Genomic DNA, 16,588 nt, shown 5'->3' with positions numbered 1-16,588 from the left:
CTACTTTATCACAGAAAGAATATTCCTTGTGTATGTGAGTGCTACCATTATGTCTTATTTGAAGGAGGAAAATGAAATAAAAATCCTATCTGAGATATTTATAGATCTCATAAAATCTGATTCACTCTCATAAGCTGCTGCAAGCCCTGTCATCAGGTAAGGCAGAACTGGCAGGTGTAGTAACCAGCCCTGTATAATGTTATATATGCCTACTTCCGGCTCTTAAAACAAACAAAAAAAAGAACTGCACGCTGGAAAAACTTGAGAGAAGTTAAGACATAAGTAAGGCTGGAGAGAAAGATAGGGGCCCAGGCTGGACATGTATGAGAGTAAGCCAAACAAATTCCAAAGATGTCAAACAAGACTGTTCTGGGAGGCAACGGGGACTGCTAGTATTTCCCCAGTTCTAACTACAAGTCACTTCACACCAGCTTCCCCTGTGGATGGACAAAGGAACACCACGTCAACGTTGAGCTTGCTGCCTCTTCTTGGCTTCAATTGTGTATGGTCCCTTAGACACTCCAGGCTCACTGGGATCTTCAAGAAGCCAGTGACACTATTTAGAGAAAGAGCACTGAGCCACTTTGTACCGTTATAGAGAGGTAACTATGGGAAGGAGAGAGCATTTGTTGAGTGAACGCTACTTGCCAGACACTGGGTAAGCAAGCTGATTTTTAGGTAGGAATTAGTAACTCCATCTCACAGATAAGGAATGAGACTCAGAGATGAGACTTTCTCAAGGTTCTGGCCCTGCCTGATTTCAAAGTCTCCCTGTGGTTTGTCTACTACAAAACACCTCACCTTAAGGAGCAGCTAGCATAGGCTGGGCCTTTTACAAATGAGAAAAACAAGGGATAAAAAGAAGATAGACCAATGAGCTGTTCTCATCCACACAGCTCTATGGATCAAGCCATGGTGCTTGGCTTCTGCCCTAATGTGTCTAGCCTAGCCAGGAGCCAGTGCAAAATGTAAAAATGAAAAGTGCGGAGCAGTCTTCCCAGGCTTGGGTCCTGTCTCAACCACTTCAAGTTGGTTGACTTCAGACAAGCCACTTAATAACTCAAACCTCAATGTCTCCATCTGTAAAATGAAGAAAAGCAAAACACATATTTCACGTGGTTGTGAGGACTAAATGAAGTGATGCACATGAAGTGCTCAAAAGAGATCATCTTTAGGAATATCTGATGCGTATTAGATCATGACAATGATAGGAAGAACAGCCAAGTAGAAAGAGGGAACAGAAAAGTGGTTTTGCAATTTGTCTGCAAGTAAGACAGCTTGCTTAATCTTCCTCTGCCTCTTTTCTCACCTCTGAATGGAAAATTCTGTAATCTCTCCTTTTTTAAAGAGTTTTTTTGTTTTTGTTTTGTTTTGTTTTGTTTTTGCTATAGGGTGCATGTGCTCATCAGATAGACAGAGCAAGACAGAGAGACAAAAAGCAAGAAATTATCCCCCAGAGGGGATGGCCATGCCACGATCCCTTGTATTCCATTCTCCTCTCAAGATTTTGGGCATGCGCACACACGTGCCCAGCATGAGTTTCAAGCCACCAGGTCCGGGTCTCAAACTGCAGGCCTCCATGTGGGAGTGCAGTGACATAACCATTACACCGCCTGCTGATCCTGAACTTCTGTAATATCTGCCTGCTCCCTAGTTACAGAAAAAGGGGATGGGCAATGACAAGAGACCATGAGCAAGGCTTCCTGGATCTCAAAACTCAGTATGGATATTTGTTGGATTCTCATCCCAAACATGGAAATCTCCATCGTGAAGGAAATCATTATCACTCGGCCCATATTTAGGAAAGTTAAGAGCCTTCGGGTAGAGAGGGAAATGTACAGGTTAGGGCTGGCCAATCTTGGAATAAAGGAGCTACATCAGCAACTCAGGTATCACAGTGAGTAGCATCTCCAGTAGCTCCCAAGAGTCATCTCTACAAGGCCAGCTGACAGAGCAAATCCTTCCACACTATAGACAGGAACTGTGTTCCAGTAACAGGGTCTCTGACCTTATGAACGAACACTAAAAGCTCAAAAGATATGGGTTGGGGGTAGGGAGAATCTATTTTCACTTCTTTGAATGCTGGACAAATTTGCTACGTTTCCAAAAATAAGCACCAACGCTAGGACCACTCCATTGAATTCCACTAACTCGGTGCTGAGAGGGGAACGTGAGAGAGTGGTCCCGAGCAAGCGGGCACTCCCTTGCAGGGCAATTGCTCCACGGCTAATTGCCATTTTCACAGCTGGGTTGAGCTTTCCAAAAGGCATCCTTCAGCCTGAGCTCTCAGCTCCTCTCCTGATGTTCTCTCTTGCCAACCATGCCCCCATCAAAGACAGTTTATAGATGAAAGGATGTTGCTATAGTACATACAGCTTTGCAAACATCACAGCTAGAAAAAGAGGCATTTCTAAGGCTTCTTTGTCACGATCACCACATGCCCACGGTCATTACCACAGGAGCTAAGCCTTCCATGCCTGTGGAGGCAGCATCCTTACCTGAATGTCCTCAGCAGCTATTCTTTTGCAGTTTATTTTTGCTCTTCTTACTAGAAAGATGGGTCCTTTGAAATTCTTTATAAACACTGACTACTTCCAAACAGTGCAGTCAGTAAAAAAATATGGAGACCTGCTACCTATCACCTATCTGGCATTATCTGTCAGATGTAACGTCCATCCATCCCTTTAAAACCACAGAGCAGGCTGAGGTAAGTGGAAAAGCATGGCCAAGGGCCTACGGAGAATGAATTATTTGAAACGCAGCATGGCTGGAATTTAATGCCCAATACCACAAAGTTTCCAGAAATGGAATTTGACCAGGTTAAGCAAACCTCTGGTGGGTTGCAGGAAATGTGAGCAAAACAGGACTGCCTTAGACACGTTAGGGTGAGGAACAGCATAACAAGAAGGCTGGAACAACACTCGGGCAGCTCCTATTATTCAATGAACTAGATGAAATACACCCACTAGCACCAACCTGCTTTATTACAAACCTCCAGTAGACCTAGGTTCCAAGTTACACAGAAAGGAAATACATCAATAGTAGGAACAGGCGTCTGCAGCTCTGATCTATTGTTAACCCTCTACAGATCAATGGCTCAAAGGTTGGGCTACATATTGGAACCACCCAAAAGGTGCAAACCCAATGTCTGGATCCCTTCCAAAGAGATACTGATTTACTTGATCTAGTATAGCCATGATCAAGAACCATTTAAATGAACCTTACTTAAGTCATAAGATATTTCCAAAATAACTACTGAATGCCCAGCACATCCAAGATGCTCTAAAAAGCAGACTATACATTGAAAGTTGACTACAACTAAATCCAAGAAACCAACTCTACTTTAAATCAGACAACCTATCCAGAAGAACAAGACAAGAAAAAAAAAAGACAGAAAACCTTTTTTACAATACAAAATTGAAAGCATGAGGAAGTAGAGAGTGCTATACAAGCGTGTAGACATAGTAGCAATGACTGCTGGCTGAGGGCAAGAGAGGGAGTTTCCTAGAAGATGTGGCAACTCTCTGAGTTACAGGGTGAGTGGTATTCGAATGAAGAGAATCAACAGGGGAGGAGGAGGAAGAGGGAAAAGGCTGAAGGAAACAAAACACAGACAGAAGCAAGGAAAACATAATCATCCAATTTGGACATATGGAAGTGAGGAGAAACAGCAAATATTAAATGTAGGTGTGGCCTTAGAGTACTTTGACTCTTAGAAGTCTGGTTTTATCCTATGTGTAATAGGGAGCCATTGACAGTTTGAAAGAAGATGGAGTGTTAAGTGATGGAGGCAGAAAGACAAGTCCAGGGAGGTGACAGGAGTTGCACCAGGGCACAACAGAAGGGACAGAAAGTGGATGATGGATGATAAAGTACAGTGGAAGCCAAGTCAATGGGATCTTTCAACCAATGAGATTTGTCTAATCTTTAAAAGTTAGGATTACTGAGAGAGAGGCCGAGAATGAGTGAGCATCAAACCCAGATCAAGAGAAGACTAGCCATATGAATGAGGAAGAAGTCCAAGAAAAGAGTTGAGGAGCTAGAGGGTTGGGACATGAAAACTGTGGTGATGACCAAGCAACCCCAAAGTTTTTTGTCAGTTGCATAGTTCTAGTTCGAAAGTATGGGCCTGGGGCCTGGTGGTAGCACTGCTGGATCACATGGGAGGTGCCCTGGGTTTTATAGCCAGAGTAAAAATGAAAAGTGCGGAGCAGTCTTCCCAGGCTTGGGTCCTGTCTCAACCACTTCAAGTTGGTTGACTTCAGACAAGCCACTTAATAACTCAAACCTCAATGTCGCCATCTGTAAACTGAAGAAAAGCAAAACACATATTTCACGTGGTTGTGAGGACTAAATGAAGTGATGCACATGAAGTGCTCAAAAGAGATCATCTTTAGGAATATCTGATGCGTATTAGATCATGACAATGATAGGAAGAACAGCCAAGTAGAAAGAGGGAACAGAAAAGTGGTTTTGCAATTTGTCTGCAAGTAAGACAGCTTGCTTAATCTTCCTCTGCCTCTTTTCTCACCTCTGAATGGAAAATTCTGTAATCTCTCCTTTTTTAAAGAGTTTTTTTGTTTTTGTTTTGTTTTGTTTTGTTTTTGCTATAGGGTGCATGTGCTCATCAGATAGACAGAGCAAGACAGAGAGACAAAAAGCAAGAAATTATCCCCCAGAGGGGATGGCCATGCCACGATCCCTTGTATTCCATTCTCCTCTCAAGATTTTGGGCATGCGCACACACGTGCCCAGCATGAGTTTCAAGCCACCAGGTCCGGGTCTCAAACTGCAGGCCTCCATGTGGGAGTGCAGTGACATAACCATTACACCGCCTGCTGATCCTGAACTTCTGTAATATCTGCCTGCTCCCTAGTTACAGAAAAAGGGGATGGGCAATGACAAGAGACCATGAGCAAGGCTTCCTGGATCTCAAAACTCAGTATGGATATTTGTTGGATTCTCATCCCAAACATGGAAATCTCCATCGTGAAGGAAATCATTATCACTCGGCCCATATTTAGGAAAGTTAAGAGCCTTCGGGTAGAGAGGGAAATGTACAGGTTAGGGCTGGCCAATCTTGGAATAAAGGAGCTACATCAGCAACTCAGGTATCACAGTGAGTAGCATCTCCAGTAGCTCCCAAGAGTCATCTCTACAAGGCCAGCTGACAGAGCAAATCCTTCCACACTATAGACAGGAACTGTGTTCCAGTAACAGGGTCTCTGACCTTATGAACGAACACTAAAAGCTCAAAAGATATGGGTTGGGGGTAGGGAGAATCTATTTTCACTTCTTTGAATGCTGGACAAATTTGCTACGTTTCCAAAAATAAGCACCAACGCTAGGACCACTCCATTGAATTCCACTAACTCGGTGCTGAGAGGGGAACGTGAGAGAGTGGTCCCGAGCAAGCGGGCACTCCCTTGCAGGGCAATTGCTCCACGGCTAATTGCCATTTTCACAGCTGGGTTGAGCTTTCCAAAAGGCATCCTTCAGCCTGAGCTCTCAGCTCCTCTCCTGATGTTCTCTCTTGCCAACCATGCCCCCATCAAAGACAGTTTATAGATGAAAGGATGTTGCTATAGTACATACAGCTTTGCAAACATCACAGCTAGAAAAAGAGGCATTTCTAAGGCTTCTTTGTCACGATCACCACATGCCCACGGTCATTACCACAGGAGCTAAGCCTTCCATGCCTGTGGAGGCAGCATCCTTACCTGAATGTCCTCAGCAGCTATTCTTTTGCAGTTTATTTTTGCTCTTCTTACTAGAAAGATGGGTCCTTTGAAATTCTTTATAAACACTGACTACTTCCAAACAGTGCAGTCAGTAAAAAAATATGGAGACCTGCTACCTATCACCTATCTGGCATTATCTGTCAGATGTAACGTCCATCCATCCCTTTAAAACCACAGAGCAGGCTGAGGTAAGTGGAAAAGCATGGCCAAGGGCCTACGGAGAATGAATTATTTGAAACGCAGCATGGCTGGAATTTAATGCCCAATACCACAAAGTTTCCAGAAATGGAATTTGACCAGGTTAAGCAAACCTCTGGTGGGTTGCAGGAAATGTGAGCAAAACAGAACTGCCTTAGACACGTTAGGGTGAGGAACAGCATAACAAGAAGGCTGGAACAACACTCGGGCAGCTCCTATTATTCAATGAACTAGATGAAATACACCCACTAGCACCAACCTGCTTTATTACAAACCTCCAGTAGACCTAGGTTCCAAGTTACACAGAAAGGAAATACATCAATAGTAGGAACAGGCGTCTGCAGCTCTGATCTATTGTTAACCCTCTACAGATCAATGGCTCAAAGGTTGGGCTACATATTGGAACCACCCAAAAGGTGCAAACCCAATGTCTGGATCCCTTCCAAAGAGATACTGATTTACTTGATCTAGTATAGCCATGATCAAGAACCATTTAAATGAACCTTACTTAAGTCATAAGATATTTCCAAAATAACTACTGAATGCCCAGCACATCCAAGATGCTCTAAAAAGCAGACTATACATTGAAAGTTGACTACAACTAAATCCAAGAAACCAACTCTACTTTAAATCAGACAACCTATCCAGAAGAACAAGACAAGAAAAAAAAAAGACAGAAAACCTTTTTTACAATACAAAATTGAAAGCATGAGGAAGTAGAGAGTGCTATACAAGCGTGTAGACATAGTAGCAATGACTGCTGGCTGAGGGCAAGAGAGGGAGTTTCCTAGAAGATGTGGCAACTCTCTGAGTTACAGGGTGAGTGGTATTCGAATGAAGAGAATCAACAGGGGAGGAGGAGGAAGAGGGAAAAGGCTGAAGGAAACAAAACACAGACAGAAGCAAGGAAAACATAATCATCCAATTTGGACATATGGAAGTGAGGAGAAACAGCAAATATTAAATGTAGGTGTGGCCTTAGAGTACTTTGACTCTTAGAAGTCTGGTTTTATCCTATGTGTAATAGGGAGCCATTGACAGTTTGAAAGAAGATGGAGTGTTAAGTGATGGAGGCAGAAAGACAAGTCCAGGGAGGTGACAGGAGTTGCACCAGGGCACAACAGAAGGGACAGAAAGTGGATGATGGATGATAAAGTACAGTGGAAGCCAAGTCAATGGGATCTTTCAACCAATGAGATTTGTCTAATCTTTAAAAGTTAGGATTACTGAGAGAGAGGCCGAGAATGAGTGAGCATCAAACCCAGATCAAGAGAAGACTAGCCATATGAATGAGGAAGAAGTCCAAGAAAAGAGTTGAGGAGCTAGAGGGTTGGGACATGAAAACTGTGGTGATGACCAAGCAACCCCAAAGTTTTTTGTCAGTTGCATAGTTCTAGTTCGAAAGTATGGGCCTGGGGCCTGGTGGTAGCACTGCTGGATCACATGGGAGGTGCCCTGGGTTTTATAGCCAGACTTCTCTGGGCACACCAGGGTACACTGATTCAGTCTGGCTGGGCATGGACCGACGTGTGAGAACCCCATTAACAATGCGTGTCTACCTCTTTCTTACTTTTTCTCTCTGCCTCTCTGGTAGAAGAAATAAGTATACTTTAAGGAAAATTGTGGGGGCTAGATGATGGTAGTGGTAGAACATGATGCAGCACTGATCCACATGGGAGGGTTCCAGGTTCATGTCTACAACCTCCTTGAGTATGCTGAGCACAGACATGGCCATGATCCAGGGCTGGCTATGGCTGAGTGTAGATCACAGCATCAAGACCTTGTTGGGGGGGTTGTCTCTCTGTCTCTGTCACTCAAGAAAAAATAAAGAAATACACTTAAAAAAATGGGGTCTTAAACTTGGGTAATATCTGATATTGGAAAGGTGGATTATATTAACAGTTCTGAGGAAATAAAGACATCTCCATCTCAGAAAGATTTTTCAACTTCTAAAAGCTTAGAGGCAACTGAGATCTGTGAGATGAGTTCCACAAGAGAACTGTCACAATCACAACTACCAGGGATTCCAAAGGGGGGAACAGGGAAATGCAAAAAGGAACTGGGGCAAAGGAAGGAGTCTTGCAATGTTCTTTCCCCACTAGAGACAACTGGGAACATCAGGCCTGCTTCATCCCTCAGGCCCCAAACAACTGTTTTTAAAACCTCATGGAGGCTGAGTTTCTTCCCCAACTGCTCATTACAATATGCAGTACTTTGAGCTTAAATTTATAAAGCACGACAATCTCGCTGTCCATCCAACCCTCCCAAGAATTTAAAACACACTTCAAAAAAGACTTCCATGAACTGGCACATGAGTCACTGTTCATTTCCTATGGTCCCTTTGCTGGCGAGGTGTCAGAAACAATGCCATTCACACTTGATGCTTGCTACAGAAAACCCCAGTTCTAACCCCTCCCTCACATGCCTCAGGCACCCCCCTACTCCCACTCCATTTGTTATCACTGGAGTGACAATACTTTTTTACTAGAGTTATAATTGGAGGCTTTTGTTTTGCTGTTTTGGTACAGTGTCTATTTTCCAATTTGTTACACATTATTAAAAGTGAAAGGGGATTAAATTACACAGTAAGCCTTCTTTAACATAGTCAGTTGCTTGGTTGGTCTAGGAGCCACCCAATTCCAAAATGTTATATACTAATACTCTTCAAAGTAAAAGGGGTGTTCCTGACCTGCCCTTAAGAAGGAAAAGATAGCAAAAGAAAGGGATAATGGGTCCAATTATACTCATCAAAGTGTGAAGAAAAGCAAGCAAATTGACTTGAGCATCTGAAAGAGTTCTGGGCTCTGGAACTTTTAGCGTTGGCAATCTCTTGGTCCAACCCTAGCGTTCTAGAGTTGAGGAAACCAAGACCCCTTCAAGATGTGACATTCTAAGGTCCTGTGCTCCTAGCTTTGTATAGGACCAGTGGCCTGCATTACAGTATGACCCTCAGGAAATGTCAATAATACCATATTCAGAAATGGATATTACATACGGCTCTACATTCATTATTTTAATTTCCACTAATCATTTCCGAATGACACAGACATAGATGCTGTTTCCTGGCCATTATGGACTTGTGTATTCCCACTGAATACACATCTGCCCTAAAAGTATCCAGCCCCCATGTCATGAGCTAAAAATGAGCCCACTGTGGAACTTGGTGACTCTCAGGCATGTTTTATTAACAATGAGGGTAAATACAGATAGGCACGGGTCAGTGTGCAAAACCTCACAGAACTACCTCATGTTGTTTTCTTTTTCTTTCGTTCTTTCTTTTCTGTTTTGGCCAAGGGTTCTATCTGTATTACATAATTATGAACATGTTTTCTCTTTCCCACTAAAGGGCAGAATCTATATTCAACTTTGCGCCCCCAAACAGTGGTTTACACATACCAAGAGCTGAAGGGATGAGGTATTTACTGTGAAGTATTTTCTAATTTGAAATATAAACAAGGAAAATCCCTTAAGGAGTGACTGGCTCCATCTACTGCCTCAGCCAGGGGTGTATCCCTCTGAGACCAGAAGTCACTCCACTGCACACCAGCTCATCTTAGACTCGTATCTCAGAGAGGCTGCTGCTGACGCTCAGCTGTGATATCTGTACGTCTAGCACACAGTACCCAGAGCAGCTGCTCTAATGGGGAGCAGAACAGACAGGACCAAGTTCTTAGGGTGCCCCAAATACCAAGTGAGGGAAACAAAACAAACTCAAGACAGAAGAAATAACTGCCAACTAGCTGCAGAAAATCAGGGCAAAGTGAAGGAAGACCAAGTTCATTCATGACCTATCTTGGGTAAAAGCCTGTCCTAATCATGGCAATACTTTCTCTTGGGAATTCTGAATCTAGATCGAACAATATGGCTTCCCTTGGGAAGTTCTAACTCAAGCACACACTGTAACTAAGGAGGAGTGATACTGAACTTGTCAATGTTACAGGTAACATGAATGCATAGGTACTGTAACTTGTTCCACCAACCTTGGCATCATTGGTAGTAGTGGAGTTTGGAATTGTAGACAGTTCCAAACTGTAGACAATAGTTAGAACCACTGTCCTTGGTTAAGATTTAACATTTGGGGTTAAAACATTTCCACCTGTGTATGCTAAGCAAGAGCTCAGCTGATGTGAGAGAACAAAGGGATTTGTAGAGAGACTATATCTCTGCCTCTTGCCCTTCTGGCACCTCTAAAGTTGGGTTAGGGAGCTGTCCTAAACTTTCAGCAAATCTCAGTTCCAACTACATACTCACTGGTACACTCAGGGAACTGGAATCGCAGAGGCATTCCCTGCAACTGCCGGTTGGGACAGGCCAGGGTAAATTGTGTTCTTCTCTCCCCAACAGGCACAAAGACTGCAATGCCTTCTGTACTCAAAAAGTTAAAATATAGGCATTCACTGAAGGGACAGGAATCTGAAAAGAATCTGAAAAGTCATAAGAGAATGGCTATTAAAAGCCTCATTAGGACCCTCTGAACTATCCCCATTTAAGTGGCGAAGCAAATTAGCCTTCGCTGGCATTTATATTTAGAATGGGCTGGGAGAGGGGAAGAGCCTACATTTGAACGTTTTAGGTCTCTGACATACCCGTACATAAATCATTCCAGGGCAAGGCTTGTCACCCTGCATCTTCTGCTCTGCCTTTTTAAATGGAGAGGACCCCAACATCCTGTTCTCCTTAGGGTAGGGAGAGGGGGTGGGAGACTTATGGAGAACAAAGAATGGCGACTTCCTCCCCCCCCCACACACTAAGGGAAAAGCAGTTGAAAAAATAATTTTAAAAAAACTGCATTGTATATTCACCTATTTTAAAATACGAAACTGCAAACAGGTAGGCTGAATGACAATGTTTGAGAGCCGTTACAAAGACATTATCTATTAAAAGAACATAGAAATGAATTCATTAAAGAAAGGCTAAGTGTGTGATTGATTGCATTCACACGTGCTTTCGTTGCTAAAGCTACATTTATATAGTGATTGTGTTCTTATAAAGAAAAATCTGGATAACAGGGGCAGCTCTGATTTTTTTTTTCATTTACCAAGTTGCTGTTTCAAATAAAGAAATAGATTGACAGGAACTGAAAAACACACAAATCACATACAAAAAAAAAAAAAAAAGGCTACTTTATCCTTTCAGTGTGGTTAGCAAGGCTCCTTTGTGTCTACAAATTTCCCTGGGTGGTGCTGTTGCCAAGATATTCTAATTCATGACAAGGTTTTCTGCAGATTGGGGACAGTAGCAAACCTGCGGATGGACCAACCCTACAGCTTGCTTTGTCTTTCTGGCTGAGACAACACCTGGCCACTCAGGCCTGTAGAAGGCATCACATAGAAGAAGAAGCCATGTGGCTCAAATCCCATCCCTGGTACCATGAGGCTGTTCTTGGAAGGCAACCATTTCTGTAGGTTTTCCCCTAGGGACGCCTTGTACCGAAAGGCCCTTGTAAAAGTGTTCCAGGGTGCCTGCAACCAAGGCGAAAGTGTAGTGTTATGGGGACACTGTAGTCCTTGCAGTAGCCAAGTATGCTATTAGTTTAAGACAATGGGGAAATGGGGGAGGAGGGAGGAATGTTCTATGATTTATTTATTTGTTTCCAGTAGCAGTGGAAAATTTTCTCTGAGCACAAGGGAGGCCTGAAACTGACCCTATCTGCCAATTATGAATCAGCATTAACAACGAACATGATTCCATAAGAGTTTTCAAATAAACATGCATGCCCCTCAATGACATGAAGCAGAACTAAGTCCAGAAAAGATTCCCTGCATCATTATCCTAGCTACACTCATGAAATAGCAGACAAGGTATAAAGAATATATAAAAATGCTAAGTGTCTTTGTGCATTCTCGAAAAAAATAAAAGTCATATCCTTTTGATTTCCCTAGTCGGCAATCCATCCAGAGAGGTGATGATGGCTCCTGCTGGCCACAGAAGCCATGGATGGGCCCCCCTTTATCACCATGGAGTGGCACCCTATCAGCTACTTCAGCCCTGTCCCACCTTTGACTTTTTCCGACTTCGGCTCATACAGCTCTTGAAAAATGTCCTGCAAGTTTCCAAAGAGCTTAGGGCTGGTAGCTTTAAGAGCTGTGTGTCAGCTGAACTGCCTAAAAGAATGGACCACATAAGCACAGCGTAATTTACGGTTACAGGACAGGCAGAGATGGTATGGCTTGGACCAAATGCTTAAGTATGCAGAGCCCAGGAATGGAGAGCCGTTAATGTAGAAGGTCCAGGTGGATTTTTAAATTATACCAGTGATACCCTTCAGAGCTGGAGACAGATGTGACTAAGGCAGCACTGCCTACAAATCCAACGTGGTGGTCGTGATCCCTGCCATAGCAGTGGTCCTGCCATGGTCAGTGACGCCGTCACAGGTTCACTGACTACAAAGCAGGACAATTATCCCAGACCATGACTTTAAAAGAAAATTCCCAAATTGTCCATTTTCCAATGTACAGATGTTCTTGGGTTTATCATCCAAGTCACTGTCTAGAAACCAAATCAGATTATCGGAATCTCGGTATTTTGTTCATCTCCCCGAGGCCAGGTACATTGTTCACTTTTAGAAGAACATCTAATCATTTGATTCTACTCCTTATTTGACCTCCAAAATCTGATTACCCCAAAGCATCAGGAAACTTCCTTCTGCCTAGAGTTCTTTTTAGCAACCTCCTTAAGCTATTTTGAGTGAAGAAGTCTCAGGATTTCACCATTTGATGATCGATGTGAAACCCACAGTTGCACATAACCACCACCACCCCTTATGCTCAGGAGTAGCAAAGGGTTTGGGGAAGGCGACGAAGAGAGAGAGAAGTGAGAGGTTTTGTCATCAATGTGAATTTAGGGTCTTGGTCACCTTTAAAGAGAGCCACTGTGACTACAGCAGCCAGAGCAGAAAGCTCCTTGGAGTGATACCATGTGTAAGTGCTTCCCCACAAGTTACGTTTCAGTACGGACTATGAGCATGTCTCTGAAATAACTTGGCACAGGGTTTAAGGTGAGAGTGGTTGACAGTTGGAGAGGATTGAGGCAAGAAGTAAGGAGGGTGTTCAGAGAGACGAAAATTCCTTTGCCTACAGAGAGAGACTGAGCTAGAGGTTCTTCGAAGGGGGGAGGAGACAGAGAAGAGAAGGGGGAGGAGGGGAGAAAGAAGAGCAGAGATGGCTTCTGAGGAAACAATAGATCTAATGCACCCTCTAATTGTCAAACCAATGATGTTTCTTTGCAGATCCAGAGTTTCTCCTGGATGGTCTAGCCAGATCGAGAAAAGCAGGTTTCCCTGGGAGAGGCCTCCCCCCAAAGCAGGTTTTACTACAGTGAAAACTTGAACCAAAACAAAGTTGTGTGATTCATCAGGAAGGCACGTCGTAACAAATAAAGCCAACTTTCTTCTCTCCAACACTGCGTCCCAGTTAGTCACAAACAAGGGCTGCCTTGGGTAGGCTAACTCAACAGATTCCCCTCTCTAACCTGTCTAGACGTTGTTAACATGCAACCGACTATCGACACCAGTGGGCCAAAATGAAAGGCTATTTCAGAAAATGAACTACTGGCAAGATTTTGGGTTGATTGGCATGCAATAAATAAATAAATAAATAAAGGAGGAAAAAGACCCAGAGACCCTTCCGGAGACAGTCTCGTTAAGGATGAGGGAGAGGATGCACTGAAGACATGCTTTATGCTAAAAAAAAACGTGTGTTTACAGAGTAACAAAGTCGAGTATCTGCCAGCATCCTTGGACGGGAATGCACGGTGGACAGCTAGACGCCAGAGGCTGGTCGCTGGAGGCAAACTCACGGCTTTAGTTGTTAGGCAGTGGAGAACAACAACTAGTAACAATGGTACAGAAGCTAGGCTTTGACATTGGGCTCTTTAGACCAAAAGCCAAACCTTTCTTGCTAAAGCAGCAACTGTTACATCCCAGCCTCAAGCTGGCAAATCCTGCTTTGGATCGTGGCAGAGGAAATTCGGCAGTTCATTAGCCTTAACAAGCTGCTGTCACTGAGCAGAGAAGTTACACTAACAGCCACACACCAAGCTCCTCGCAGCCCTCCCCCAAGGGCAAGCGGGTTTCTCCAGGACGGACTGTACAAGTTCACACTTCCAGCGTGCAAATCCCGACTGTCTTCTTGGACTTTCCGTGGTGCACATGGTACCATTTTTAAATACCCGTGCCCTCCCCCACCCCCACCCCGTCTTTCCCGCAGAATGTCCCCTCAGCAGCTCCTAATCGCTGCTGACAAAAACCACCGTTTCCGCAGCAGACCCAGCAGTTTCCACTGACCAGCACTTTCTTTATCCCACTTCACAAAGCCCAGTGAACTTGTCACCAGCCCTGCTTCATCCTCGCTGGGATGCCTAGCCAACTTGGCATCAGCGCCCTTCGGCATCCTGGAGTTTCTTAACTAGTCCTCTAAGACAAAGTCAGAGGCGTGGAAGCACACACCACCCTTTGTCCAAGGTTGTGCTGTCTCACTGGAGACAGACCCCAAACACAAACAGAGAAACTGGACACACACAGAGGGTGTTTTCTTTCTTGGTGGCATCAAACTGGGGAAACCTACGAGGCACTGTCAGCCAGAGACAGACACAGCTTCCAGTGCCCCTGGTCAGTGGTGCTTCAGTATCTTTTGTCACTGGGCTTCTCTCCATTCTGCCCACCTTCTAATCTCAAAATCAGGCTCCTATTCTTTATTGACACTCGCTAATTACTGGGAAAACACTCTGCTTCGCTCCTGCCCCCCACCCTCCAATCTGCCTGCCTGCCCTCAGCACCAGCTGAAGCAGATGAACCTGATTGAAGGTACCAAGCAGGTAGCACTCTCCTGCAGGGGGGAACGTGATATCCTGTCAAGGATCGCTCTAAAAACCCCAAAGCACCTTCCCACCCAGCTCCTCCGAACCCCAGAAGTTCGGCAGGTCTCTGCTCAGGGATGGGAGTCCGACAACATGTGCGCAAGGATGTGTGTTGGTGACTGAAACGCAGGCAGCTCGGACCGGCTGCTAAGCTCAGCACTCCAAGGGGTTAGGGCTGTGTGGAGAGGTAAGCGCATCTGATTGTTTCGGAAAACATTTTAAACAACGTACAGCCAAAAGGGGGAAAATACAATAAATTAAACAAAATTCAACCCAGAGCCCACACCAACGCAGCCCCTGCGTCTCCACCGCCACCACACGATTTACACAAGTAATTTAAATCATTCACCTGCTGCCAGGTCTCCTCCAGGGATGGCAAAGCTGAGAAGTAGCCGGTGTCGTGGACAAGTTGTAGCTCCTGGAATATACTATAACTAGCCAACACGTCCATGCTGCTGCTGCCGGGCAAAACGGGAGGAGAAGCCCTCCCCCGAACACAGTTGGGTCTGTTTGTTTGTCAGTCTGTCTGGCTCACCCCCCAAGAAGGCAGACATCCAGTGGCCCTTTTGTTTTGTTTTGTTTCAGTCAACTAAAAAGGAAAAAAAAAATCAATGCAGGAGAGAGGGAGAGAGGAGGTGAGAGAGGAGAGAGTGAGTTGGGTGGATGGAGAGAGGCATCCAGCGTGTACAGTGCAGACGACTGCCAGGAAAAGGGGACTTCTCCACGGGAGTAACAATTCCCTTCCAGGGCTCTAATCACTCCAGCTCGTGGATCAGGAAGGGGGACGCAAACTCACTGACACGAAGCTGCCATCTATTTCTGCAGCGCTGTTCGCTCCTAATGCAATCTTTGCTCTTTATTTTGGGAGGTTGCATTTTTTTTTTCTCGCGATCGCTTCTCTTCCCCCCCTCCTTCTCTTCCCTCCCCACCCCCAACCCCATCCTTGCTAGTTTGTAGTCTCTCCCCCCCTCCTTTTCTCCTCCTCCTGCTCTTCCCCCTCCCCAAACACCCTCCCCTCACCCGGCTCTCCGCGCAGCCGTGGGATCTCGGAGGAGGGCGTCCATTAGGCCGCGTGTGACCATGTAAGGTAAACAGGGGGCTCGTGAAGTCACTCAGCACCAATGGGGGACGCGGAGTGGGGCCGGGGGCGGGGCTTGGCACCGGCGGCGGGCGCGGATTGGCGTGCCGCGGATCTCCCTGCTGCCTTACAAGGCGGTGCGAGGCGAGCTATTTTTAGAGGGCTATATAAGGGGGCTGAGGCGACCGCACGGCGGCCGGGGAGAGCGAGTGCAAGGGACGGGGAGGGCCGCGGCGAGTCTCGCGGCCGGGCCCCCGTCGCACGTCGCCGCATTGGCGCGGACGCGGCGGGTCAGGAGGTGCAAGTCCAGAGAGCTGGGCTAGGATGCCTCCTGGAGGAGGCACGGTGCGGGAGAGCCGCGGAGAAGCCGTCGGGCAGAGGGGGTGACACTTTCCTCTCGCCACCCTCCTCGGCGCAGAGGCGGGGGGCTGTGAGGACAGGCAAAGGCGGTCCTCACGTAGTCAAAAATAAGCAGAGGGCAGAAGCACCAAAAGCCCCTTTACGAATTCCCCACAGGGTGCAGCGAAGTGCCCGAGGAGGAAGTGCCACACAATGGAAGAGAACAAAGGGGAGCGGCGCGGAGAGCGCAGCCTGCGCCCGCCCCCCGCGCAGCGCGCAGTCCCCGCCCAGGCCGCGAGCGCAGAGCTGCGAGCTGCGGCCGCCCCAGCGCGCTGCTCTGACCCCCAGCCGCAGGCCAGCGGCTAAGACAGCCGCC

General features: G+C 45.7%; 1 protein-coding gene across 3 annotated transcripts in view; it reads right to left on the bottom strand.

The window, feature by feature from the left end:
- The window catches only part of KLF7 (KLF transcription factor 7), a 108,163-nt gene extending 92,459 nt beyond the window's left edge, over nucleotides 1-15,704 (bottom strand). For 2 of the 3 annotated variants that reach the window (XM_027768403.1, XM_006142447.3), the window contains exon 1: nucleotides 15,145-15,704. In XM_027768403.1, the coding sequence (XP_027624204.1) occupies nucleotides 15,145-15,246 (102 nt within the window). In that variant the 5' untranslated portion in view covers nucleotides 15,247-15,704. The remainder of the gene's footprint in view (nucleotides 1-15,144) is intronic. The other variant, XM_027768404.1, reaches the window with a different exon arrangement.
- Between the last annotated feature and the right edge of the window lie 884 nt (nucleotides 15,705-16,588).

The sequence above is a fragment of the Tupaia chinensis genome, unplaced genomic scaffold (assembly GCF_000334495.1).
Source record: "Tupaia chinensis unplaced genomic scaffold, TupChi_1.0 Scaffold000076_1, whole genome shotgun sequence".
Lineage (NCBI taxonomy): Eukaryota > Metazoa > Chordata > Mammalia > Scandentia > Tupaiidae > Tupaia > Tupaia belangeri.
Note: the sequence above shows the minus strand (reverse complement) of the source record. Positions and strands in the feature narration are given on the sequence as shown.